Source organism: Apteryx mantelli, chromosome 4 (assembly GCF_036417845.1).
Source record: "Apteryx mantelli isolate bAptMan1 chromosome 4, bAptMan1.hap1, whole genome shotgun sequence".
NCBI classification, from domain to species: domain Eukaryota; kingdom Metazoa; phylum Chordata; class Aves; order Apterygiformes; family Apterygidae; genus Apteryx; species Apteryx mantelli.
Window position 1 is genome coordinate 29,167,527 of NC_089981.1, and position 25,401 is coordinate 29,192,927.

Sequence of the window (25,401 nt, forward strand, 5' to 3'; positions counted from 1 at the left end):
AACGCAGAAAGTGAGTTTAGTTCATATCTAAAAGTCAGTTTTTGGACAGCTGGACCCCATTCTGGTCCACTCTGCAGAAACTGTTTTAATACATACAACTACACAGGCATTCTCTCCTTTTGATGTGAACTGGGCTTGTATGTCCAGCTACACACATTACCCCAAATCACAGGATGTGAAGGGGGATGGGGATAAACACGCTTACTATCCGATGCTCATTCAAAATGCAGATGATATACTAACATTAAGACTACTTGTCCACTAAACAAAAGGGGGTACTTTAATCTACAGATAATCAGGCTTCAAGAATGGATCCTGTAAAGAAGAATACACAAAAATGAAGGCTAACAGTCCCCGTTAGATCCATTCATTAATCCATTGGGAGTAATGTTATAAACCTCATATACTCCTTAAGTAGTATAGAAGGTCTTCATAGAAGGTCCAACATAGGAAAGAAGGGCTAAAGAACACAGTATAGAAGGAATAGTAGATTAATATTAAAAGTTTGAGGCAAACCAAGTCTTTCCCAAAACAAGAGAAAGATTAGTCTAGGTAAGAAATGTAATACTTCACATGCACATCCTCAACAAGCATTACTAGAGAATATCGGAGAATGTGTTCAATTTCAGGGTTCGTTGCCATTATGAGTTTGGGAAAAGGAATCACTTATTTTCAAAATGCTTAAAAAAAACCCTTGTATAGATAATGTAATATTCTTAATTGCTACAGCATATATTGAAGATAATGAAAGTCATGCTTCTAATGAATTTCACTTGAAACCAGACACCAAGGAGTTATACATATCCACAGTTAGGCAAAGAGGAAAAGATGATTAGCCAAATTACAGTTAGAGGCTTTGAAACTAGCACATTAATGCTATTTCTCATGTTAAAAGTTAAATTTTATTGCAATTCAGCAATGTACTACACCTATAAGACTTTCATATGTCCAAGTCACACTTAACGTCCAATGGACTGGTAGTTTCCTCACCATGTGCTATCCACCTATGACTTGGGAGTCAAACCACAGCCTGTGTCCAAACATCCTAGGTATCTCTAATACTTTGTCATAAAGAGGCCAAAAAGATCCATACCAAACCGAGTAATCAAACCAGTGTTATCTTGCCATATTAGGTGAGCATGATAGCAAAAGTACTGAGCATTAGTTCAGCGTGAGCTACCTCATCCAAAATAAAATTAAAACATATTTAATAGTAGGAGAGAGATGATTTTAATAGGATCAACTAATCTAATGAGGTCAAAAAGGTTAAATACGACCCTCTCTTTCTAATACAGACATCCACTGTGAAATGTACAGGCCTAATAAAATGGTCTTAAATATAATGAAGAGCTGTAAATTCTTTTTACTATTATTATACAAATGAGCAATTTGGAGACAGAATAGCAAGATTCTCTCCATGTATTAAGTCGAATACACAAAATTTTCAGAACAAAGTACATTTGCTTTATTTTTTCCCTTCCAAGATTAGAAAAACCACACACACACAGACTGCAGACACACACACACACACACACACACAGACTGCAGACTGTGAAAGAATGCAAACCCGCTCAGCATGAGCAGTGGCTTGGGCATCGCCTTGCATTTTTCTAATGCTACCATAAGATCGAAACAGAATCTTGTTCTGAATAAAAGTAGTGATAAAGGAACTTCTCAGTTTAATAATGAAATAAATAGGACAAAAGTAAAAATAGTCAAAAATTTAATACATGTGCTATGCTTATAAATTATGGAAATAAAACTATCACAAGATGTCACTAAATTGTAGGTAATAAAGAAAAGGTGCTACAACATTGCATGAACTGAAAAAACTTTGACTCAGCTTCTCATCAGAAGAGAGACAATACTGAGATAAGTTTATACAGTGAAGACCTCTTAAATACATAGCCCTGAATTTCTGTAGGGTAATTTGTGACACTTGAAAATTGGCCTGTTCTTAAGTCATGTATGCATTTCAAAGTGATTTTATCAGAGGTTTCAAATGAACAGAGATGCCTCTGGGTATTTGCCAATTTCCAGCTCTGCAATAAATTAAACTTTCAAAATGCTTGTGTTTTATTGTACATAGAAAGTTTTATTTCTATGGAAAAACAGAAGCATCCCAAATGAAGCTGACTGCAATAACAGGACCCAAGGCGTATCAATTCAAAAGGAAAGGAAAAAAAATTACTTCTTTCTGTCTCTTTAGAAAAGTGAACAAATACTGAAATCCTGATATTTGTTAGTAAGGCTTGCCATGCATTGTGGCATGGTCGTCTTTATTTAGTCTTCTGGCCTTTGGGAACCCATGTCCCTCTTTATTCGCAGTTAAGAGAATTACCAGCAGCAACCATATAACAAACTTTGAAAGGCTGGTTTAAGTGGTAATATTTTTTTGCATTATAAACAGTTATTCCAGGTTTTTCATTTAAGTGGGCTGCACTGTAAGTTCTGAATTGCAACACAATATAGCCAATTATATCATAGAAGTTTTTTTTTTTTTAAAGACAAACTTACAAAACACAACAATAGGTTAAATAAATAAAAACATCAGTTAAAAACACGCTTAATTTCCTCTGTGCAATTACGTACCAATATGAAAAATATTACTTTGATCTCTGCACATTTCACGGTTCAGTCTCCTGGAATTCACTAAAAATAATACTGACAACAAAAATAAAGGAAAAAGCGATTTGTTGACAAATCAGTGCTTTGGAGCTATTAAAAAAAGCACACATCAGAATTTGTAATTCCCTTGCAGTAGAACAGTGACCCAATGTGTTAAAAATTAAACATTGGTAATAATGTTAATATATAAAATATTAGTTTAAAAACTATAGAATGACCTTCTAGCAGAAATGGAGTGTATACATTGGGGTCTGTGACATACAGCATATCTGAAGGCAAGTTCACAGAATGCTGAAAGGCTCACTGCACATTTTCTATGGCAAGGAAATATTGCAGCTTTAAAATAAGCTGCACAATACTCATCTCTATCTCTTTCACATGAAAGTGTGTAAAAAGCAAATCAGCAAATAAACTCTAAAATAGATTTATACCAAAATCCTCTTTTTTACATTGAGTTTACAGCTTCTATCCTTTTGCCTGTACTATTATTGGAGTTTCCTTCAAGAAAAGTCAAAGTTGCATTTTGGGGCCATGAACAAGTTCACGATACAATGTACTGGCAGACAGAACTTTTGCATACTAATGAGATTGACTCTTCGTTGCCTCCCCCCCCCCTTTTTTTTAATTAAGATAATCATCTATGGGACAAGAGGTCAAATATCAATTCCTTTGACAAGAGATGCCTCTAACGTAATGTTGAACTCCTGCAAGGTCTGCAGCACTCGAATCAAAGAGTTCACAAGCGTATGGTCCTTAATCAGTGCTATGTCTTCATACATCTGTGCTGTGATCGGGCAGTCTGCAAGCAGGGCGATCCAGTGATGCAAAAGGTGGTCTCTGACAAAGTTGCATTTTACAATTTGGAAAGAAAAATAAAGCCAAGTTAATTTCTCATTTTCAGAATAATTTTTATTCTTTGCCTTCTAAATAGACCTACTATCTTCTCCAGTTACTTTAATAAGGTGGAGAAATGGAAGTAATTGTATGTGACATTTGTTTAAGGAGGGAGCATCGTCATGTGAGAGAAGCATTTCTAGGCTGTCCCCCTTCACATCAAAAGGTACAGCTCCCAGGAGGCCTGGAAGCCCTAAACCGGCCCAAATTTACTGTCCTGCTCCACTTCTTTCGTGTCAGAGGCTTCCTACATGGTTCCAATTTCTCTCCTACCCTTCTCCTACAATTAAGAGGGAGAAGGCAGGGAATTCACAAAGGCAGGAATGGGAGAGGCCTCATTGACTGCTGGTTTTCTGTTCTTTCTCCTGACCTTGCTAGATGTACAGGTGAGGGAAGCTATTCACACCAATCTCCTAATCTTCTCTCCTGATTCAGCTGCTCTGTGCTCTGCATTGCCTCAGTTTTTCACAGCTCAGATTTCCCACACTTCATGTGCATAAGAGCTCAAATAATCAGGACACAGTTCACTTGATCCTTCTTTGGTAACATCAAAGAACTTTAGAATAGTCAAACTTCAGAAACCAGCAGTTGCTGGTTTTATTTTACTAATATGGCTTCATTTTACTAATATGCAACATCCTTTGCATTTTATTAAAATAATAATAATAATAATAATAATAATAATAATAATAATAATACCTGGCTCCAAGACACACCAGCATCTGAAACTTGCCATCCTTCCCAATGTTTCTAGGGGTGTTGTTGATAGCAGTGATAAAGCGACAGAAATTTCTGGCCCTTGTCTGCCAGTTCTCTTCAGGGACCATTTCATTCTGCTCAAGGGTCTCGTAATATGTTTGTGCTTTTTCTTAAAAGAATGATGGGAGACGAAGTTTCATCAGTGCATGAAACAGTCCTAAAATCTCTGCAATATCATTCTCCAGTGCTTGGAATACAATAATTAGAGATTATGACCTTCAAATCCAGATAATTAAATTTTAAAATACCTCAGTATAATGCTTTCCCCATAAGCTTGCTTTCAAATCCATAAAGCTATCCAGTGCCCACATCTGACAGTTGGCAAATCAGCAGGAATGTTTGCTTCATGGAGAGGACAATTACAATTGAAAGACCTAGATTCAAAGCTTTTCCATGAATTTCCCAAGTGATTATGTCTATTTTTTTTCCCTGTTTGATTCTGTCCTCCTGTGTTCCCCATTTGTAAAATGGGAATTCCACTTCCTTTCCTCAGAACAGTGCTAAAACAGTTCTAAGATCTACTGCATTTTGACATGATACAGTAATATGATGATATAAGAATAAGAATGATGTCAAAATACTTACTCATAACACAGAAATGCTATTAAAGGTAAGTCCTTTTCTGAGAGATGAGTTTGTGTACTCAGATGAATTATTCAGCTCTTTAAATCAAAGAAACTGGAGTGCTGTGTTAAAAATGTTTTTTTATAATCCCCTTATTACTATGTCCAGTAAGTATCAATAGCACTAGATTCATGATTTCTTATGTTTTATGAGGCAGCTCAACTTCTTAATTGTTTTATTGCTTTCACAATACTCAGTTAAGAACAAGGTTGCCATATTACAGTTTACCACCCAATTTAAATAATTCTTTCTCACTAGGGAAGCTTGTTTTACACTACTTCTGCTAGAAGGACATAGTCCAGTTACAATACAAGTACAGTGTCAACTTTGGCAGAAGACAGATGCTCTCTTTCTTTCAACAGTACCAGGAGGTAAGAGCTCTTACATTAATTCAACTGTTGAGATGCCTCCAGCAAGTATGCTATTCACACCAACTGAGACAGTAGCAATGATAAAAAGGAACACAGATGGATACATTTCAAAGACACAAACAGGCTCCAGTATATTTTCTTCACACTTACCTAAAAAGTCCCAAATAAAGACGTTTTTGAAGAGCCTGGGCGATTTAAATCCATGCTGAAACACTTGTTCAAGAGCTGAAACAAGTCCACTTTCTCCACACAGCAACAGTGTCAGACTGCCTCTCTACCAAGCACACACAGAAAGCACAAACATTTAGCTCAGTTTGGCAGCCTGCACACAAGCGTCATATGTGTTTATTACTGAAACCAGTTTTTAAGTAAATAGATGCCCAAGTTGCAGTCCAGTGCCAAACAATGGCCTCTGGCAGGATGGCCCAGTTCTCAACAGTCCTGAGCATCCAGAAATTTGTTAACCTCCCAAAGAATGAGGCTGAAGAAAGCAGTCTTAGGGACTCCAGTAGTTTGTCTTGACAGGAAGCCAGAAAAGGACCAACATAAAGATCATGAGCAAGTTTTACCTCATAGTAATGACCACTGTACAGGAAACTTTAAGAAAATATTTTCCTCTAAGTAATAAAGGTCACAGGTCCATTGTAGCATGTGCCTCAAACTGCTTGCTTGTCAACAAAAACAACATTTAATCCAATTTTTAAATATTGGGAAAACAACAAATTCTTCTACAGAGCATGGTAAATTCCATTTTGCAAAAACATTTTCAGTGTATCATGTCTTGGGAGTATGCTTTAAATATGCACATCAACAGAAATTAGACTGTACATGAATTTGCCACATTACCCTGAACTTAGAAAAGGTAGATGCAGAAGTGGTGGCAGGACCTACATGTAAAAATTAATGACTTTCAAGGGATCTCCACTACTGCTCACAAAGGTTGAACTTTGATGTTATGACAAAGGCACTTCTCAATTTTTTTTTCATGAAATAACTGCTGTGACAGTTAAGATAATCATCTTTACATTACAACAAGTATAACTTCAAAGTGTACTAGGAGTCTTTGAGCGCACTTCGACTTTACGTAGCTCATGGGTTTCCATGTTATAAGTAGCCAAGATAATGCAAAACAGGCATTAAAAACAAAAAACTTTTCGGTACTCAGTGTAGATGACAAAACATCAGTTAGTTCAGAATACACTAAATAGGTGGCAACACTCTTGACAGATGAACAACCAAAATCCTAAGCAGAATTTGACTCATAACACGATATCAAATACTAGGATATTGAATTTAAATTATCGGAATATTCTAGTTAGCAGTAAAAATTAGATACTTGAAGATGTACTCTTACATCAATGTAGTCTCAACATTTTGTTTTTGCTCCACTTAAGGAATTCTGAAACACAGATGACTGTTCATTCAGTTTAGTATTTTCTAGAATATATGTTCTCCAATGCTTACTAACGGGATTTGTAAGACTGCAGTGCCATTACACCAACAAGACAACACCTTACCTCTTTCTCTGGCTTGTGGAAATGCTTGACAATGCCATTGACAGCTTCACCAATAGCTTCTTGTATCTGACCAGTATTTAATTCTGTAAAATACAAAATACTTCCATTCACTTTATAACAGCTTTAGAGACAGTACCTGTGCATGAGGGATAAGGCACATTGCAAGGAAGACGACAGCCATGCACTGGTATAATCTATGCTTTGGCAGTAGAAATCCAACTCTATTTTCATTTACTGTGGAGGAGGTGGAAGTGGAAATGGTTTGTTGATATATCAAAGTTGAAACACCACAGTTTTAATATGACAATAGGAGGAAAGGTTTTTGAGTATTATGTGAGTTTTCAGGCTAGGGCCCAAAGCTAAGATAGAGAGATGTGCTTTAATTAGGACCACAAAACCTGGGAATCCTGGAAACGCCTCCTGTGATAGTTCTACTGTAAATTCAAGCATTCTTGGGAGCAAAGTAACCAGCTGATTTATCAAGAATAAGATAACCCCAAAACAGTGGTCTCAATAGAAAACTAATGTCCATTAGTGGGCTTTCTTTATCCATGAAAGAAAGATATGAGACAGGATGACAAATTTTTATCTTCCTCCACAGTATTCATCCCATAGATGAAGGGCGAGAATGCAGAAAACACCACTAGGGCAGCTAAGCACTGGAGCAGGAGTCGAGAGACTCCTTCCTTCCATCTTTGGAGGCTTTCAAAACTTGACTGGACATAGTCTTGAGCAGCCTGTTCTAACTTTGAAGTAAGCCAGACTGAGTAGGAGGGTTGGGCTAAGTGGGCTTCACGGGTCCTCTCCGACCTACTGCTCTAAAATGCAAAAATTCCACGATTCTGTTTGCAAACAGCTTTCCGCAAAAGATGAGGTAAAACAGTACAAGACATCTTCCATCACTCACTTGGCTTATTGTTTGGCGATATAGTGACCAATCTTCTGATCATGCTTGGTGACTGCTGTAATGGAGGAGTTCGGCACTGCCGCTCATCAACCTCAGTGTGGGAAGTCAGCAGCTCTCCCACTAGGATCCTCTCTAAGCTGCCATCATCCATTCCCTTTCCAAGCCACCTTCCACAGGGAAACCTGAAAACATAAAGCAGGTGTTTGGATCAAGTCCTTCAACCCCAGGTTCAATTTCATGCCAAAGACTTTCAACTGTAGTTGCTAACATCCACATTCTACTAATAGTCATAAGAAATACTTTGCTCTCATCTAGCAGCTAACACTTCTGCCAGCAGAGGGAGCACAAGTAAAGCAGGTTTTCAGTTCATTTTTGTAATAAATGCTGCACTAGTTGATGTGCAGAGCAAACAGTGAAGGATTTTGTCTTGTGTCTCACATGTAACAACTCGAGGGCTGCAGAGGGAAAAGAGCTAGAAGGGGAAGGCCCACTATAGACTACAGGTGGATGGTGAAATATAGCTATGCTTTTACTGAATACTTTACATAGTAGGCCAGCCATAAAAGAAACAACATATACTTCAGTTCCAAAACACCAACACATCTATTGAAATTGGGATACTCAGTCAGACACTAGGAAGCACACATGCTCAGTTGCTCATTATCACTTTCTGTGAAGCAGTGTTGATGTCAGCTTAACTAGCTCAGTCAGAAAACTGAACAGCATCCAAAAATAGAATTGCCTCATTTAATTACAAACAAGCTGGCACAGAGAACTGAGTGGACATGCCCACCAATTTCTCATCAACATGAGCATGACAGTTTCTCTAGACAAAGGAAAGGTCACCAAATCATGCTGTACTTAACATCAATCAATTAATTCTTACTATAAATCTTGTTCCTCTTGGTATTTTCACTCCACAAATAGTGAGTTTTAACACTCATAAGCCCTTTTATTCTAGCTTGTGTCCAAAATTCTCTCTATAGCGCTTAGAGCACTCATCTTAACCTTAATATAAAATACCACCTATGTTTGGTAAGCAGCAAGTTCTAAATTATCATTTCTTCCTTGGTCTCAAAGCAGATTCTTTTTAGAATGCTTAACTGTCAACTCATCTTTTCCACCAACATTTGGAGATCAGACATGAGCGTCTGCAAATTGAAAATTCTGCTTACTTTTGTAAGAATCATGACTTGTTTAATGCCCGAAGCCAAATGACCTTTCTATGCCTTCAGGTAATGGTATCTGCAGTCACAGAGCCCCAGGAGATAAGACCTTTATAAGCAAACAAGCCCTACTGTGCCAGCTCTCTGCAGAAATTCTACTTACCCAACATGAAATGTCAGGATGATACTTACTTGTAAGTATGCCCTGTTATTTCATTTCTGACCATAACATATTCCACTAGCCACTTGGCATACAGCCCTGAATTATCATGTCCTATTTGCACTGTGGTCAGTTTTCCCAGGTTTTGGCACTGCAAAATAAACAAAGAGTTTGTCAGAGCAAACTGAAAGAAAGAGCGGTATGCTGGAGGAGTAAACTATTGGACAATTTACTGGGATGGGAAATCAGAAATGTGGAGCTCTCATCTCCTGCTCTGATTGCATGACTGATTCTGGGCTTTTTAAAGTAGGGGACTGGAGGGCTTTGGGTTTTTTTTGGGGGGGGGGGATTGTTTTTTGTTTTAGTATTGTTTTGATCAGCAAACAAAGCATCACTTAAATTTTTAAACACAATTTTATCCACTAGTCAAAAAATCAACAGAGCAGAACCATTTCTGTCTTAGTATCCCATAAGAGGGTATGACACCTCCCACCAGAACAGCACAGAAGTTGCGATATAAAGACAGAAGTCTTGTCCTACATTGCCCAAAGGATTTGTCAGTTCTTCTGCTCTCCATGTTATTAAATACAGATTAAAATTGCTATGCACAGACATAGTTAGTATTTGAGGCTAACCACACAGAATATAGATGCGAAATAATACAAGATGCTTCGGCAAGGGGAGAATTTAAAATTGAACAAGTAGAACATCCAGCAAAGGGTTCTTTTATCAAGCAATACAAACCTCAAATGTCATTTCTAACGTATTCCTGGGAATCTGCAGGACTCCTGTTTCACCCAGTTCTCCTGAGATACAGATCCAAGGATTGGCTGTAAACATTGAACCACCAAGTTTCTTGCTAGGAACAATCAATATATGGTAGGGTATCACTGCAAAAACAAGACAAAACTTCAAAAATGAAAAAGGGTAATTATGTAACCTCTTTTATGAGGAGAGAAAAAGATAAGTCATAATAATACTGCACCATCATGAAATGTTAAAAAAAAAAAAGAGCTGCTATTTAATCACACTAACACTTCTGCACTACACACTGATTGACAGTCAGGAGTGCACAAACATGCTAGTGTACACACAGTAGTCATTAAGATGTAGAGTTGATAGCAAAACAATGTCAAATGAACAAAGAAATATACATGCAGTAATGTCTTTAAACGGGTGTCATCTTTTTTTGCCTGCCAGTCTCAAAATACGTCATGAAGATGGTTACTTGTTCCTAGTTTACAGACAAGGAAGTAGAGAGGCTCATTCACGTATCCACCACTATGCTGTAGCTCAGTGTGCTACTCAAAGTTCAGCTCCTAACCAGGTTTTACAGGTGTGTACACATACACACACACACACACACACACACCCCTCCCTAACACTAATTCCTATTCAATTACAAACTGAAGCCTGTAGTTGCACGAGTTGCTTGTGGCAACATTCACTACTGTGACTGAACAATTTTAGAGAAAATACATTATAGTGCTGCAAGTTTCTCTGTACCATATTGCTCTTAGTTATGCTAACTGTATGACTTCTTGATTTGAAAGAGAAAAAAAACCACTTTTCTCCCCTCTCTAACTGGCACCACACACAGTGTTTGAGCACCAAACACCTTCTGGTCTGCTGGTTTACCAATAACTAATTCAGCATAGTCTCACCTGAGTTACAGCCCCTACTCTGACTCAGGAGGCAGAAGGAAATACATGTGCTCTTCAATTGCCTAGCATCTCATGCATGGCTTCCTACTAACCAAACTGCTTTTATAACAAAACCCAGTTATCTGAATGGTCATTGTACTTCTTGGCAATTTGCCCTTCTTTTATAGTGCATAAATGGGTTATAGTTAAGGCTTTTCAGCTGAGGCATTTAATACATTTCTTCCTAAATGTCTCCTCAGCTGACAGTGGCCTCAGGAAAGCATTTGGTGGTTGGATCTTCTTAAAAGCTTGATGCCCATGGCCTTTAAAAATGAATTAAAATGTTTCCCTTTTTATTTTCTGTGCTGATAGTCTTAAAGCAAGTGACAATTTAACAGCATCCAGCAGACCAGACCTGAACACTGTCCATAACTTACCCTCAACAAGATGTGTTACATGGAGTCATTTCTCATCATCTCTGTCTATACTTTTGGCTGAGGATTGACTATATGGATATAGATAGTCATTCCTCAGCCAAGGATTTGGTTAGAATTAAATTATTCTGCAATTCATTTATAGAGCAAATAAATGCACTTTATATTACAAAGTGACAATTAAAAAATATTTTGCTTAAACCCCTGCTTCCTTTCTCTTTTATACACACAATTATGGAATGTAACATACCATCAAGGATAGCTCTTACCTTGGGGCCAGAGGGAACCATCCACCCCTCCCCCCCCCAAAAATAATTTTTATAAACTTTACTACAGTCTTTCCTTATCATTCTGCCTTACTAGTGTGGTAATGTGGCAGCAGGCACACAAATGCTTAAAAACGCCGTAGCATATTTAAGTGTTAGTAATAAGGAACAACATGTTAAAAGTTTCTATAGGGTGCTTCCCCCCCCCTTTTTTTTTTTTTAAACTACCACTTAAATGTGTTAGAATTCTGGTGCAGTCTTCAGCGGGGATTTCATTGGCTATCCCAAACTCACTGATGGATGTGTGGCAAATGGAGCTGAGCATTAGAAGAAGAAAGTAGAAGGTCATAAGGTCTTTTACAAAGTAATAGCCTTTTTAAATTCCTAACATGTACTAAGTTAATATTCTTATTTCGTTATTATTTTTGATAATGAATAAACTATACTGCTCTTGTTTAGTATGATACACAGAAGTCCAAAACAAAATTTTCTTGCAAGTGCCCCCCCATCCAGCTAAAAGGATCAAGGCTGCCACTAATGCGCATGTTTTACCAAGTTAGAAACAAAAGCCTTTAGTCACACACAGAGACACTACTTGCCTCCAGAAAAGATATTAGAAATAGTTATATAGCACACACAGATGGGTAAGAGGAAGAAAGTAGAACCATGACATGAAGGAACATTGCTCAAAAGTGTTTAAAAATCTGTATAAAGGACTCAACGGTCTCCGGTTAACAGAGTTCCAGGGAAAGCAAATACTTACAGACTGTTGTGAAAACATTGGTAAAGCAAAAGTAATCAACTGCATTGAATGATAGGAGATGATATAAGAATTGTTCTTTCTCATCATCACAGCGGAGGAATGCATAACGCTTGTAGAGTTTTCTGACAAAGCAAAACAAATAATCTGTCATAGTAACATGATGCTTTCAGTGAAATGTTTTCTATTATGCATATTTATTATGTAAACTATGAAGAATGTGCAAGCAATTACAAGTGACAAGTGATACTTGTAGAGCCAACAGTGTTTAATTTGCCAAGATACGTAGACACTCTGCAAGCCTGAAGTCTCTTCAGTGCATCAGTTTAATAATTTACACTATTTTCCACCACTTAAAAGCAAGGTTTGGGTTGGTCTAGGGGTTTCCATCCACCCCAAAGAAACCAAAGAGGGAGAAAGGACTTTTATACCTTCTAGGATAAGATTCTCTGACCTCTTTCTAACACATGAAGCGTCTGAAGTAAAAGAGTTCTTGCAAGCTGCTTCTAAACACGTGGTCCTGGGGGCAAGTGCTCCAGCCCATATATGGCACAGGACAGTTATATGGCTGTTTCTAAAGGATAACATGGCAAACTCTGGGGCTACTTGTATCAGGTCATAGGTGATATCCCAGGGCCTACAGCAACCCATGTATTAAGGTAGGGTATAGCTTCAATGTAGACACTAGGTAGTTCCTGAAATAATCAAAATCACAAGCATGCAAAGGTGATCTAAAGTCCTCCTATTCCCTTTCTCCGAGGTTGCAAACTCTTTGCTAGACCTGTAACATCACAGAGAACCCCAAATATTTGTACATGGAGATATCAAAAGTTGCAGCTCAGTGGCCTCTCACAGGAGTGGAGACGCTAGCCAATATAAAAGAATGAGCTGTAAACAATCTTTTATACTTATTGACATCATTAGAGCACATTAGAGAGCTTAACGCTGCAAGACATGCAACAGAGAAACCTTGACAAGAGTTTACAACCTCAATCTTTCAAGTGAAAATTTTGACTGAAAGATACCCTTAGAGTTACTCACTTGCATGTGGCAACAACCACTATTTTTTGATAATTATTGCAACCAATCAGCAATACCAGTGTTGGTGAATAATCATAAAAAGAGCATGCCAAGATGCATCAAAATCCAACCAAAGCCAGAGGAATCCAAAACATTGTAAGAAGTAGGCGTTAGCAATGCTGATGCAGCCATGGACAGAATGTTCCTGTCAGGAGGACATCCTGATAATTCCCCTCAATTTCAGATATCGAATATGAAAAAGCCAGCAAGTGGCTCACAAGCCAGAAATTTGCAAAACAAATCAATGATTCACACACACAAATATTCTCACATAACAAACATAACACCAGAGATTAACAGGACATGTTCAACAAACATAGTCTTAAATCAACATAACCTGCCTGTAGCCACACAAGTAGCAAATCCATGAGGGTCCCATGGGTCACTGAGTCTATGTTTCATTTGAACAATCTGAGCCACATGCTTAGACAGCCTGCCCACAGGACTGTGTGCTCTCCTGACTTTTCAAAACAGCGGATTTTTCAGCTGACCTGTGCACATTTTTGTGGCCTTTCTCTATGCACAGTACTTCCTAATTCTTTACAGGAACCTAGCAGTGCCAAGTCTTTTTGGCTGTCAGAATCCATGCTACCCACTTCAATCCATATATGTTACCAAGTACAATCCATATACATTACCAGCTTCAGCTACCTTTATATTATGACAATGACTAGGATTTTTGCAAGATCATCAGTACTCAAGATTTCAGATCAAGGATCCAGTTTTAAATGAAAGCTATTTGACTGGATCGGTATGTGCATGTGGACACACTTATCTTTTCTACCACCTAAGCAGGGTAACATGAGCATGGATAGGTAAATGAATAAATTCCACTTAAGTTTAGGTACTGTGAGGTGTCAATAATTTCAGAACCCATTCATCTGCTTTGTGACTGGCATGATCCCACTGCATTTCCTGGGCTCTGCAGAGATTATTAGAATGACCCACGCTATGATGGTCATAAAGTGTCTTTCATATATAGAAAAGCATCCTCAAGAGCTTCCTTCATGGACTCCATAGCAGCAAAGAAGCAAGATCAGCATAACAGTAAAGCAACAAGGACTGCTTCCTTTTTCTAGGCCTCATTTACTAGTGGAACAAAGAAGTAGAAGATAATAACTAGCACAGAGATGCATAACAAGACATCAGGGGAGTGAAGCTAGGCAATTTCCTTCTGTTCCCCAATGCCAGTCCCTTTACAGACTAGAAAGAAACTAAACATATTTCAGTTTTCTTCTATTTTTAGCAAAAGCCAAGTGAAGAGAATGGGTTAACTACAATATCTAACAGTTAGCTGCTTCAAAAAAAGCTATCAAGTTAACTGTAAAATGACAAACATGATTATTCTTAGTACCTCACTGAACTTAGCACTACTCCCTCTCTAAACACCTAATAGAATACAATTTTAATTCATGCTGCCTAGAATGCTATAATCTTTCTTTAACTAGACTATCTAAATATGCAGCACAAAACACTCAGGATTACGTAGAATCAATGTCATTTCTATGCAAGTTGCCCCTTCGCTTGTCACTTTCATTTAAATATATACATTTTACTGCTGTCTCTTGCTGACATATTTAAGTCTGTTCTAGAAAACCAGAATCTGTTTGATTGATGAACAGTGCATTGGCAAGTGTTGAGAACTCTCTCTCTTTTTTTTTTTTTCTTCCTCTTTTTTCTTTTTGGAATGTCCTCTCACCTCACTTGTTCTGCATGGTCAAGCACTACCAAATTAACCTGATCTAGATGATTCACTTCACTGGAGAGGCCCAGCTTCAACTTAGAGATAGAGGTAGGCTTATTGGCTGTCCTCACTCTGTCCCTCAGCTTTTCCTTGCTCACTGTTGGAAAGAAAACAGTAAGGCCATAGCATCAGCACCAGCTTCAGCATAATAACAAGGGAAACCTCAAATAAGTAGCAATTAGGGGATTCAGGGGACAAGACAAAGCCATTTGCTGGAAGGTGGTGTGATGGGGACAAGAAGAAAGGAAAAACAGACAGGATAGGTGAAGCTGTCTCCAGAAAGAAGTCTTTGATTCAAGCTATTGACAATTACTAGGGCCCAAACAAGAAAACCCTTAATTCTCACACAGTAAACAGTATATCCAACCTTCTCAGACAGACTTTTTTTTTTGAACGTGTTCTTTTGCTAAACATTACTAAACAAACCTCAGATAGTTATTCATAAATAATATGATTAGTACTAAATACAGCCTGTAATCCGATTTGTGCAACTATTAACAACTGAATTATTTATGTTTACAAAGTTAATATAATGAGCATGTTCTCTGGACATCACCATGGTAATTATGCCCCTGTGTCAAACATTTCCTTTTGCCTTTCAAAGACACATACCTATAAGAAACACTAAGCACAGAGAACTTTGGACAGAATTTAAGCCAGCAGAATTTGGGACTCCTCCAGGTTCAAGCTTTTAGTTTTAAACCTCCTCTGCCCAGCCATTCTCTGTACTTCATATAGTCCTCATATTTTCTGTCTACAGCAATTACTCTAAATAATTTTTAAATAATTTTGTGTCTCAATGTTTGGGTCTTTTCATAACATATATTTGACTTCATACATGAGGAATTGATAAGTCATATTTTGAAATGTCTAGGAGAAGCAATAAAAACAAGAACAGGATCATAGTCATATATTTGACTATTACAAAGCCAGTTCAACCATATGTTCTTAAGCAGGCTATAAATGCAAAACCTTGACAGTGGAGGAGAGGGCAAACAAAGCTGAGATACTGTCAGTTTTATCTAGTGACAAGGACAGTCATGCTCTGGCATATTTAGATGGAAAATTTTAAGATATGACCAGACATCATCTTGAGCTTACTGCCGCAAGATGAGATGCAAGAAGTGGTCATCACAGCATTCCTGGACCCATTCAAGGTATTGCACATACAACATTTATCTGCTCTTTTAAAATCAGCTTCTGCTGTGGTTTATCTACAGTATTTTACATTGCACTGAAAGGAGCCACCAAAAGGGGGCTAGGAAAATGTAATCAGCAAGTATGTCTCAGCTGTGGAGACAGAAGTCAAGTAAAGGAGCAGTCACTTTTTAAGTCACACTAACCAGAACCACAGAAGCAGATCTGGACTTGCCTTCACACTCTTTGTATTGTGACAGAATTGCAACCAGCATTTAAACTGCACTTTTCCGTGTATTGTGAAAACACAAATAACCCAAGGAAAACAAAACAGTATATCCCACAGTTACAGAAAGGGGACCAAGATAAAAAGTTTGACTCAGCAAAGTAGTCAAGTTCGGAGTTAAGCCCCACTGGACTTAATCCCTAACAATTTTTGAAAATCTCAACCCAAAGTTGCAGAAAGTCTCCTGCTGACACAGAACTGATTCTGTATCTTAAGAACCCCAGCACTGGATCAGAATCACCAAATCGCTCATACACAGGTACGGAGACACACCTGGAAGGCTAGTTTATACTGTTCCGTTTGCACCCTGCTAAGCAGAAGTAATAAGCACTTCTGTGTTCTTGAAGTCAAACTAAACAGGTTTAAAAGCCTTGCTCAAGATAAACCATCTTACTTGGTGAGTTCATGATCTGAAAGCAGCTGCTTTAGATGCCTAGAGAGCAACTTCTTTTCCATAGACAGCCGAACCCAGGCTCTGGCCTTGCCAACATCCGTTTTGATCTCGCTGATGTTCTGTATGTGCCTGAAAGAAAAAAAAATAAAAAATAAAAAAAATAAAAGACACTGCCTGGTGTTTTCAAAATGTGACAATTCTTTTGAACCACACTAGGCTGCAGAATGAATTTTGCCAAGAATGCAAAACAAGGCAAACTACTGGCAAAAGAGACAGGAGTCACCTGAGCATCCATCAGTACCTAAATTCTTTGCATATCTAGTTGAAAAAGAACAAGAGACTGAAAAGAAAACATCTGCAATGCAGTGTCCTTATTTACAAAATTCTAAACCAGTACCATTGCCTACATGATTTAAGAATCATTCTGGACCTTATCACTTCAATATTTATGGCTGAGCGCTTTGGAAAATTAAATACTGTCTTTGCATGCTCAGTAGTAGCTTTTCCAACACACAAGTCATAAATGGTATATTTGGAAAGGACAAGCATTTCCCTTGAAAATCCTCAATTCACTCCTCCCTACCCCAAAAAATTAAATGTTAGCAAGAAAAAGGACGAAAGAAAAAAATCCTTTCAAAATGAATTAAGTAGTGGTGGTTTGGTTTTTTTTGATATACTGAAAAAGCACACCTAACAGAAGTTAGTTACACATACTTTTTCACGCTATAATACTCAGTGTCAGACAAACACATTCTTTAAAATGAGAAGTTCTTTAAACAGCCTTCCTCACTGAGAAGCAAGAATGAGCTCAGAGCTATGCCACCAGCTTGGCAATGACTAGGAAAACACATAAGCTACTCCCACATCCCTCTGGAAATAAGGCAATACAGAATACTTACAAAAAGATGAAAAATGTGTCAGGCTATTTCTATAAGCTAATAGCCGTGACAATTTAAAATCTACTCAGTATGAAACATAGTTTCCTAAAGGTCAGTGAAAAAAGCTGTACTATATACTTTAAGATGACTTCCCACCCCTCATACGAAACACACAGCTTTTTTTGTAGGGAACCCACATTATGCATAGAAATAAGTGTGAAAATCTCTTGGGTTTTTGTTTTTAATAATTCAAACTAACCTCATATCCTGGATGAGAGAGATTCTAAGAGGTGACATGGCTGGGCTGGCATCCGACTTTCTCCTTTCTGAATCGAGAAGTATTCCTAAATTCAACAAAAGAGAATTTCTTGTTAACAGGAATCCATCTAAAGATTTTTAGATCAACTGGGGGAAAAAAAAAAAAAAAAAAAAAGGTCGATTATCATCAAATTGCATGTAGAAAGGAGATTTATTAGAAAGGGATTTATTAGACCCACACAAGTAGCAGTCCATGCTGCATTCTTCCGTTACTGGTGACTCACAGCTTTATGTGGATACTGTGGCATATTTCCATTTCAATCACATAACAATCTGATATGCTGCTACACAGATGGTGATACAGATCAGCACACACTGAACATTAACACATTAATGAGATTTGTTTCAGCTGGAATTGGTATGACATCAAATGGCTTACGATACATACTATCAGCTATTATTTTCTAAAAATGACCTTATTTCTACTCATGCGATAAGACTGACTGGCACTGCTAGAATACTGTGTTCAAAAAGATACATGACTTAGTACACTGCACATCATATGCTTAACTAATCTATCACTCTGCACACTTCTACAACACCACTGTTATCTAAATGAGCACATTTTGTATTTATCCATTTTAGAAATGGATTACCAGTAGATTTTAGGTGGAGTAATTTTTACTGCAATACTTGATATATGAGACATTAAATATGATCCTGAAGTGTTTTTTAATCAGTTTTTCTGCTACAGTAAACCTACTGCACAGCTGGCTTTTAAGACAGAGTAAGTAACTTCAGGATGTTCAAGACAATTTCGTATGCTTAAGTGTATTCCCCTACTCACCCACCTCTGGCAGTGACATGGAATGCTTTGTCATAGTTGAACGGAAAATCTTAGCCAGTCATGCAGTGACTACATGCCATATGGAAGACGACGTATCAGAGCAGATCCATTTTAAGGTTTATCTTTGAAACACCAGTTATTAACCAATGCAGTAGTCTGATAATAGTTGTGAACAAGTGGCCTCAATCCAAACATGTTCATTTTGCACAAAATATCTTGAGACAATACATCAGGTCCACATTAATTCTGAAGGGAATAGATTACTTTATCCAGTTATGTTGAGGAAGGATATTTCCAGGGAAACAGTTTTTGCATGGTACAAATTCGCAGACAGACCTTACTTCTAGTTTTTAAATCAGCTTCTAATAGAAGCCAATCTTACCTGAGGAACTGAAGCTGCCAGATGTAGTTTTTTTCTGTCTGTTTTCTAGGTAATGTAAGAGATGAGACCACAAAGCAGACTTTCCCTAAAAATACATTAGTTGCTATTAAACACAAGATCCCAATTCAAAAGCAATCCATCAGCTGCATTTAAAAAAAAAATATATATATATATATATATCATCTCTGAAAGCACCAGCCATAACAAAAGCTTGTTTTAATGTATGTTTTCCCCTATTAAAGTCAGTGGTAAAAACAAAAATGAGAAACTAAAGTTGCAGGTGCTTGGGAGTTGGAAAGAGGATGAAATTGTAGAAAGGAAAGCAGTCAAAGCTATTGGAATCTAATGATTCTGGTAACAGGACAAAGTCAGCTGAGTTTCATTTCTCATAATTCATTAAGATGACAACAAAACATTTAAAGCCTTGTAAAACAGTACATGTGAATACAGCTCTCAGTCCAATACTGTAACCTGAACTATATGTTTCTTTCTCCCTGCATCTCCAGCAGTGAACTGGCAAGAGATACAGAACCAGTCTGAGTAAACCGTCTTAGACCAAGTCTTGCACACCTATTCCCTGTGAATGATTCAGGGCTACAGATGCATGTTGTCAATTCTCAGAACCTCAAAAGATCTCCAAGTTCCTCAGGCAAAGGACCTGGATAATTACAAACACAACAAGAAAAGAAAACCCAAAATACAGACAGGACAACAAAAGCTTATCAGCAAGAATATTCTACTCTATGCACTATAAAAATATCTTACAAGTTAAAATTTGGAGTGAAGTATTTAGGCCACAATAAGTCTGTAAAACGAGGTTAAAACCTCACTCACTCTGTTGCTTTCTTAAACCTCTGGTGGCTTAAACAGAAAATGAAGAAATTGTTCTCTGGTACACTAAAAAGATTCTTGGATTCACCCTAGAACATTCTGCATAACAAATCAAATGCTAATAAAGCCACAGAAGGCATCAGTACTTGCACAGGGGTTCTCCAGCACAATAATTGTAACGATTTACTCAGGAAATTCATCAGTATTAGTTGTTATCACCTTCCTAAGTTATTTTATTAAGTGGAAAGCCCAACAAAAGTTTAGTAATTCTGCGTTTCAAAAAGAGCGGTCACATTATAAGGCCGTATTTGTATTTACAACTTTGTGCAAAAAGAAGCCATGACCGTAAAGCAAGAGCTGTCAATTCAGCACTCTCAATGTCATTTAAAAACATATCAGTACCTTCCTGGAAGCGCAGTAATTACAGTTCAACTATGAAAATAAAAGATAATAATAATAAAAAAACCCCGCACACTTAAAAAAAAAATCTAGTGAGTTCAATCATACAGTCCACTGAAGTTAACATGAAGAACTAATGGCCATGGGGGGTTACTCCAAGACATTATGCCTACCCAAATGAAATGGCATATCTCCAGAATAGAAAGCCGAAAGCATCTGTTACATTTGTTTTGCAAGAAATTTATCAAAAATATGCATTTAGTGGCAAAACTAATAAAAAAATCCAGAGAAGCTCTGCATCTTATGTGTGTACCTGACAGATCCAACATGGTAAGCCAAAACACGAGTCTTACAAAAACATAAAAGGAAAGCATGAAAATATCAACCAGGGTATAGTTAAAACCGAAATGTCATTTCTGTGAAGAAAGACACACACGTGTGCACGCACACACACACACACTCTAGCGTTCAGCAACTTGCTGCTGTGGCAAGGAGAACTGCAACAGATCACATAAAACAGCAAACAAAGGATCCTGCAGCAAATAGATGTCAACAATCATGATGAATGTAAGAAATCATGCAGCATACATCTGTCCGTTTCCTTTACCATCACGTTACTCTCCTTTAACTTCACCAAATAGCAATGATGATGCAAACTGTATCTAAAAGGGAAAGGAAGACAGCCTAAGGAAAGCAGTGGGACAGAACAGGCAAGGGAATAACCAAGACCTTCTGAAAGTTCAGACTACTTTGATCATCAGACCCTATATTCTACAACTGCAATGGTCTGGGCAAAAAAAGGGTGTCAATTCACATAGTTAATGTAGGAGTAACAGGGTTCATCAGCAGGGAAGAGATAAAAGCATGGACTGGTGGAAGGGAAGCCATCTTCATTACTATGGTCAATTGAGAAAGAAGAGTCTTCCTTGGCTCATTATTGAAAAATAAAATAAAATCAATGTGTAAGACAGCAGACTTTTGCATATTTAATAAAGGCCAGAGCACACAGAGAATTAGTAGTGCATTTTTACTGTGGATCATAGTATTAGATGCACTGCATTTCCTCCATCAGGCCTCTCTTGATTCTACCACAACAGACCATTCAGCACTGCTTGCCAACATCTGCAATCAATCCAAAGCATTAACCTTATGTAGGGTTGGCCATCTGGTGGTCTGAAAGGCCCAAATCTGAGTTGAAGCAGAGTATACTGATGCTCTGTCTTCTAAGATGAAAGCAGTACAGCTTCTATCCTAAGTAATATACAAGAGGGAAGGGAGAGAGTCAGATGATAAATCTTTGCATAGAGAAACTACTGCTATATAGTTTGAAGGAGAGCAGATTTAAAACACAGGTGCTTGGGTGCTGGGGACAGAGTTATTGAACTATGGCTGCCTAGACTACGTACATTTATTTCTTGCTATTCCTTCGTACAAATAAGTAGGAAAGGATAAAAGCCTTCCACACTCCATCTAATCCCACAAGCAACTCCAAACAGAAGAGCAAAAGAAACAATCATTCCTTTCATATGGAAAGCAATACCTCTAACTAGTGATCTTGTAAACACCACATAACTATCCCTACATCATTCAGGAAGAACCAAAGCAGAAAAGGTTTTACTTTTAGAAATGAAGTTATCTTTCATGAGATTAAACTCCCCATACCACATCCCATCAACTGCACCTTTACTGCAAACTACCTTAAAGCCTATGCACCTACGATAACAAAAGTATTGAGAATACCGAAATAGGTTTATCATCTTATTTAAAAATAATAATAATAAAAAAAGTTAAATGGAAAGAAAATCTTCCAAATAGTTACCTGTTAGACACATTTGCATTTAAATTTGCATATACTCCTGAGAGTGGAGACAGACAAGGAGACAGTAACTGACATACAAAAGGCTGGGGACGTACAAGTATTTAACACATGTCCGTACATACACACTAGGTAACTTCTGGAAGCAGAGGCAGGAATGGCATAACATGACTTTAAAAAAAAAAAAAAAAGTATATTCTGCAACACACAGGAATATTTGTTCCTTACCTGTTTGACCTGCAGACCGTGGCTCCATATCCTTTCTAAGAGATCACACAGACTGGCTATCAGGGTATTCTCTTCCACGCCTGTGATATTCACCTCACCATGACCTAGTTCCACTGCTTCTCGCCCCATTTTTTCAACCAGCATTCTCTTGGTCTCAAAAAGAACATGACAAAAGAGTTATTTTTTTATGCAGGAATGTCTAAGATCATTCACACTTTCTAAATAACAAACAAGGAAGCACACAATAGTAACTATTTGGCAGAACAACTGTGTGTATATGAATACAGCCTCTCCAAAGCTAGTGCAGGACTGCATTTCTTCTATCACTCTGCTTTTAAAACCATGGCATCACCAGTATTGATCACTTTACAGCCTCTTCCATCTTTCTACCAAGGGGCTGGCAAATGGGCACATTAGCCTGGAGAGAGAGTAATCCAAATACATGGAATACCAGGCCACTATTTGACAAGGCAGAGGCCTAAGCAGCAAGGTCCTGCATCAAAGGCCTTGGTTGTTTTTGAAGCCTTGTGAGTGCCGGATCAGGATGGTACACAATGTTCACCTTCTCCTAGAAAAGGGGAACATGCAGAATTATTTCTGAGTAGCAATAACAGGAGGACACAGGGAGATCATGTCATTCCAGTGAGATCCTGTTCTCTCAGAAGGGTATGTGCTCTTAAACTAAACCCATTCGGGAGTGAATCTTGGGAGTTCTCCAATAAGCCAAGTCGCAGTCACAGAATTCATACACTCTTTCATGTTGGTCAAAAAAATCTCTCACCAACTCGTAAACTACAGTCTCCCAGGCACAATATATTCATCATACAGCTACCTGGAGGGAAAAATGACTAAAGGATCACTTTTCATCTCCCACTGTCCACTACCCTTCTTCATCTTTGATGCTATCTAAAGTAAGTCTCAAAGGATTAATATTCCCTTAGGCACTTATGCACAGGTTTAGCTGGGACACTGTTAGTATTTTATGTTGACACTCCAAGTTGCTTCTTTATGCCCTTCTCCTCACCAGTGCTTTAATCTCTTTGTTAATGGGAGGCTCACTATAGCCACTAGAATTACATTCCTACAGTGAAAGAGTAAAGTTGATCTCCACAGATTTTCACTGTCATATGCCTACATTAACGGAAGGAAATTATTTGGATAATTCCATACATACAAAACTAAAGTGAAATCAGAAGTGAATGTAAATATACAGTTTTAGAAAACAGTTGTATACAATCACTATATTTTCTCCACTGACTTCAGGCAAGAAAATGAGAACGTGACTATTTATTCAAGAATACTCCCTTTACTATATCAGTATAAACAGCGACATTTAATTCAGACAAATACATACTCAAATATACGGTCAAATACACTGGTCAAGCAAATTTACAAACTGATGCCAAATTTCTTTGGAAAGTTCTTGAAAATGTATGTTTCAGAAGCTTGTTAACACACTTCCTTTAATTATGAGAACAGTTCCTAGGTTTTCACCATTACCTCCTTTTTTGGAATATTCACTCTTGTTGAAACAGTATAGTCTCATTATGGATAACTGAAACATACTAAAAACATACACGGGCAGCAGGATAATAAAGACCCACCAGAACATTCAGTCTTTTCTTTCTGTCATTTTATATTCTCTATCATAAACCTGCTTGTTAAAATTTGTGCTCCTTGCAGATTTTTAAATATGCATCTCTTCACCAATTTGTCACTATCATGCAAATAAATTGGATGCATGCATAAAGCAGAAATGAAGGGAGGGGATATTCAACTATATTAGCCACAAAATAGTTCAGGAAGGCTAGATATGAGGTGCAAGAGAGCAAAAATGTTCTCTGTATATTACCTTATTTCGGCATTCCTTCAATAAGCCTTCTACAAACTTGCAGTTTGTTTGTGCAATTACTGAAGGAGAGAGGTTAGACAGCTTGGGCTGCCGAATAGTGCTGCCCAGATTCCTGGCTTCTTGGATATATTTCTGTACCGGAGCAGAAAAATTACAAACAAAGATAAAAGAGCAAGTGAAAAACTTTGTACATAACTGAATTGCAAAACCCATCTTCCCAGCCCTCCCCTGTGCAATCATGAAGAATGAATCACATCATCTTTCAGAAGAGCCTCCTTTTTATATCCAGAACAATACTGGGCCGAGATACTTTCACTGGAGTTCAAATCCTATTTATACATTGTCTGACTAGCATTAGAACACAGGTTGCTGAACATCACAAACACAATAGACACTGCCAAGGGTATTTAGATGCATAGAGATTTAATTACTCCGTCCACCGCTGAGAATATTCTTGCTATCTTTTCATACAAAATGAAAGCTTGTAGTAATTACCTAGACCAAGACTATTCAAATGGCTGACTCTGGTCTGCATGTGGACTGCAAGAAAATTTTGCCTGGACCTTGACAAAATCCGAGACCTGTGCTATGCCCTGCATTTCTAAAGATCTGTTGTTTCTTACCATCTTCCCAGGCTGTCAGGAAGCAGCTGCAAAGTGCTACTATAGCAGCTCTCGGCTGCAGACCATCTGCATTTTAGAGCAACATGATTTCCTGAACTCACAATATTTGGAAGAGTTGTTCTGCTGCTGTTACTTCCATCAAAGAATTGCCATTGTTTTCACCTCAGACACAAGAATTTAAAAAATGTTTTGAAAAACCCAAGTGCCACTAGATTGGCTGGGGCATGGCTAGCTGTGAATAAGAGATAAATGGAAAGGCCTGTACAGGCTCCAACAAAATACTCAGTACATACTTCATATTAGTAGGTAACTTCCCTAGCTGATACTGAAATAATGATCAGCTGAAAAGTCAGTAAATAGAATTGCATTTATCAAACAGAATACAATCTTTGCAAAGAGGGAAAAATCATACTTTCGCCATCAGCTTGGCGCTAAATAGCTATTACACTATTTATGCTATTAACATTTAGGCTATGCATCTTTATCCAGAACTATGATCATAGTCATATTGTGCATT

General features: G+C 37.8%; 1 protein-coding gene across 2 annotated transcripts in view; it reads right to left on the minus strand.

Annotated features, from left to right (window-relative positions):
- Positions 1 to 1,656: 1,656 nt before the first annotated feature.
- DENND5A (DENN domain containing 5A) overlaps positions 1,657 to 25,401 on the minus strand; it is a 71,161-nt gene continuing 47,416 nt past the window's right edge. Inside the window, exons 11-24 of one of the 2 annotated variants that reach the window (XM_067296102.1) lie at positions 24,262 to 24,393; positions 22,410 to 22,562; positions 21,512 to 21,616; positions 19,136 to 19,220; positions 17,908 to 17,992; positions 16,771 to 16,899; positions 12,133 to 12,254; positions 9,771 to 9,916; positions 9,059 to 9,177; positions 7,701 to 7,882; positions 6,794 to 6,876; positions 5,427 to 5,550; positions 4,222 to 4,390; positions 1,657 to 3,465 (exon numbers count right to left, since the gene is read on the minus strand). In XM_067296102.1, coding sequence (XP_067152203.1) covers positions 3,282 to 3,465; positions 4,222 to 4,390; positions 5,427 to 5,550; positions 6,794 to 6,876; positions 7,701 to 7,882; positions 9,059 to 9,177; positions 9,771 to 9,916; positions 12,133 to 12,254; positions 16,771 to 16,899; positions 17,908 to 17,992; positions 19,136 to 19,220; positions 21,512 to 21,616; positions 22,410 to 22,562; positions 24,262 to 24,393 — 1,818 coding nt within the window. In that variant the 3' untranslated portion in view covers positions 1,657 to 3,281. The remainder of the gene's footprint in view (positions 3,466 to 4,221; positions 4,391 to 5,426; positions 5,551 to 6,793; positions 6,877 to 7,700; positions 7,883 to 9,058; positions 9,178 to 9,770; positions 9,917 to 12,132; positions 12,255 to 16,770; positions 16,900 to 17,907; positions 17,993 to 19,135; positions 19,221 to 21,511; positions 21,617 to 22,409; positions 22,563 to 24,261; positions 24,394 to 25,401) is intronic. The other variant, XM_067296103.1, reaches the window with a different exon arrangement.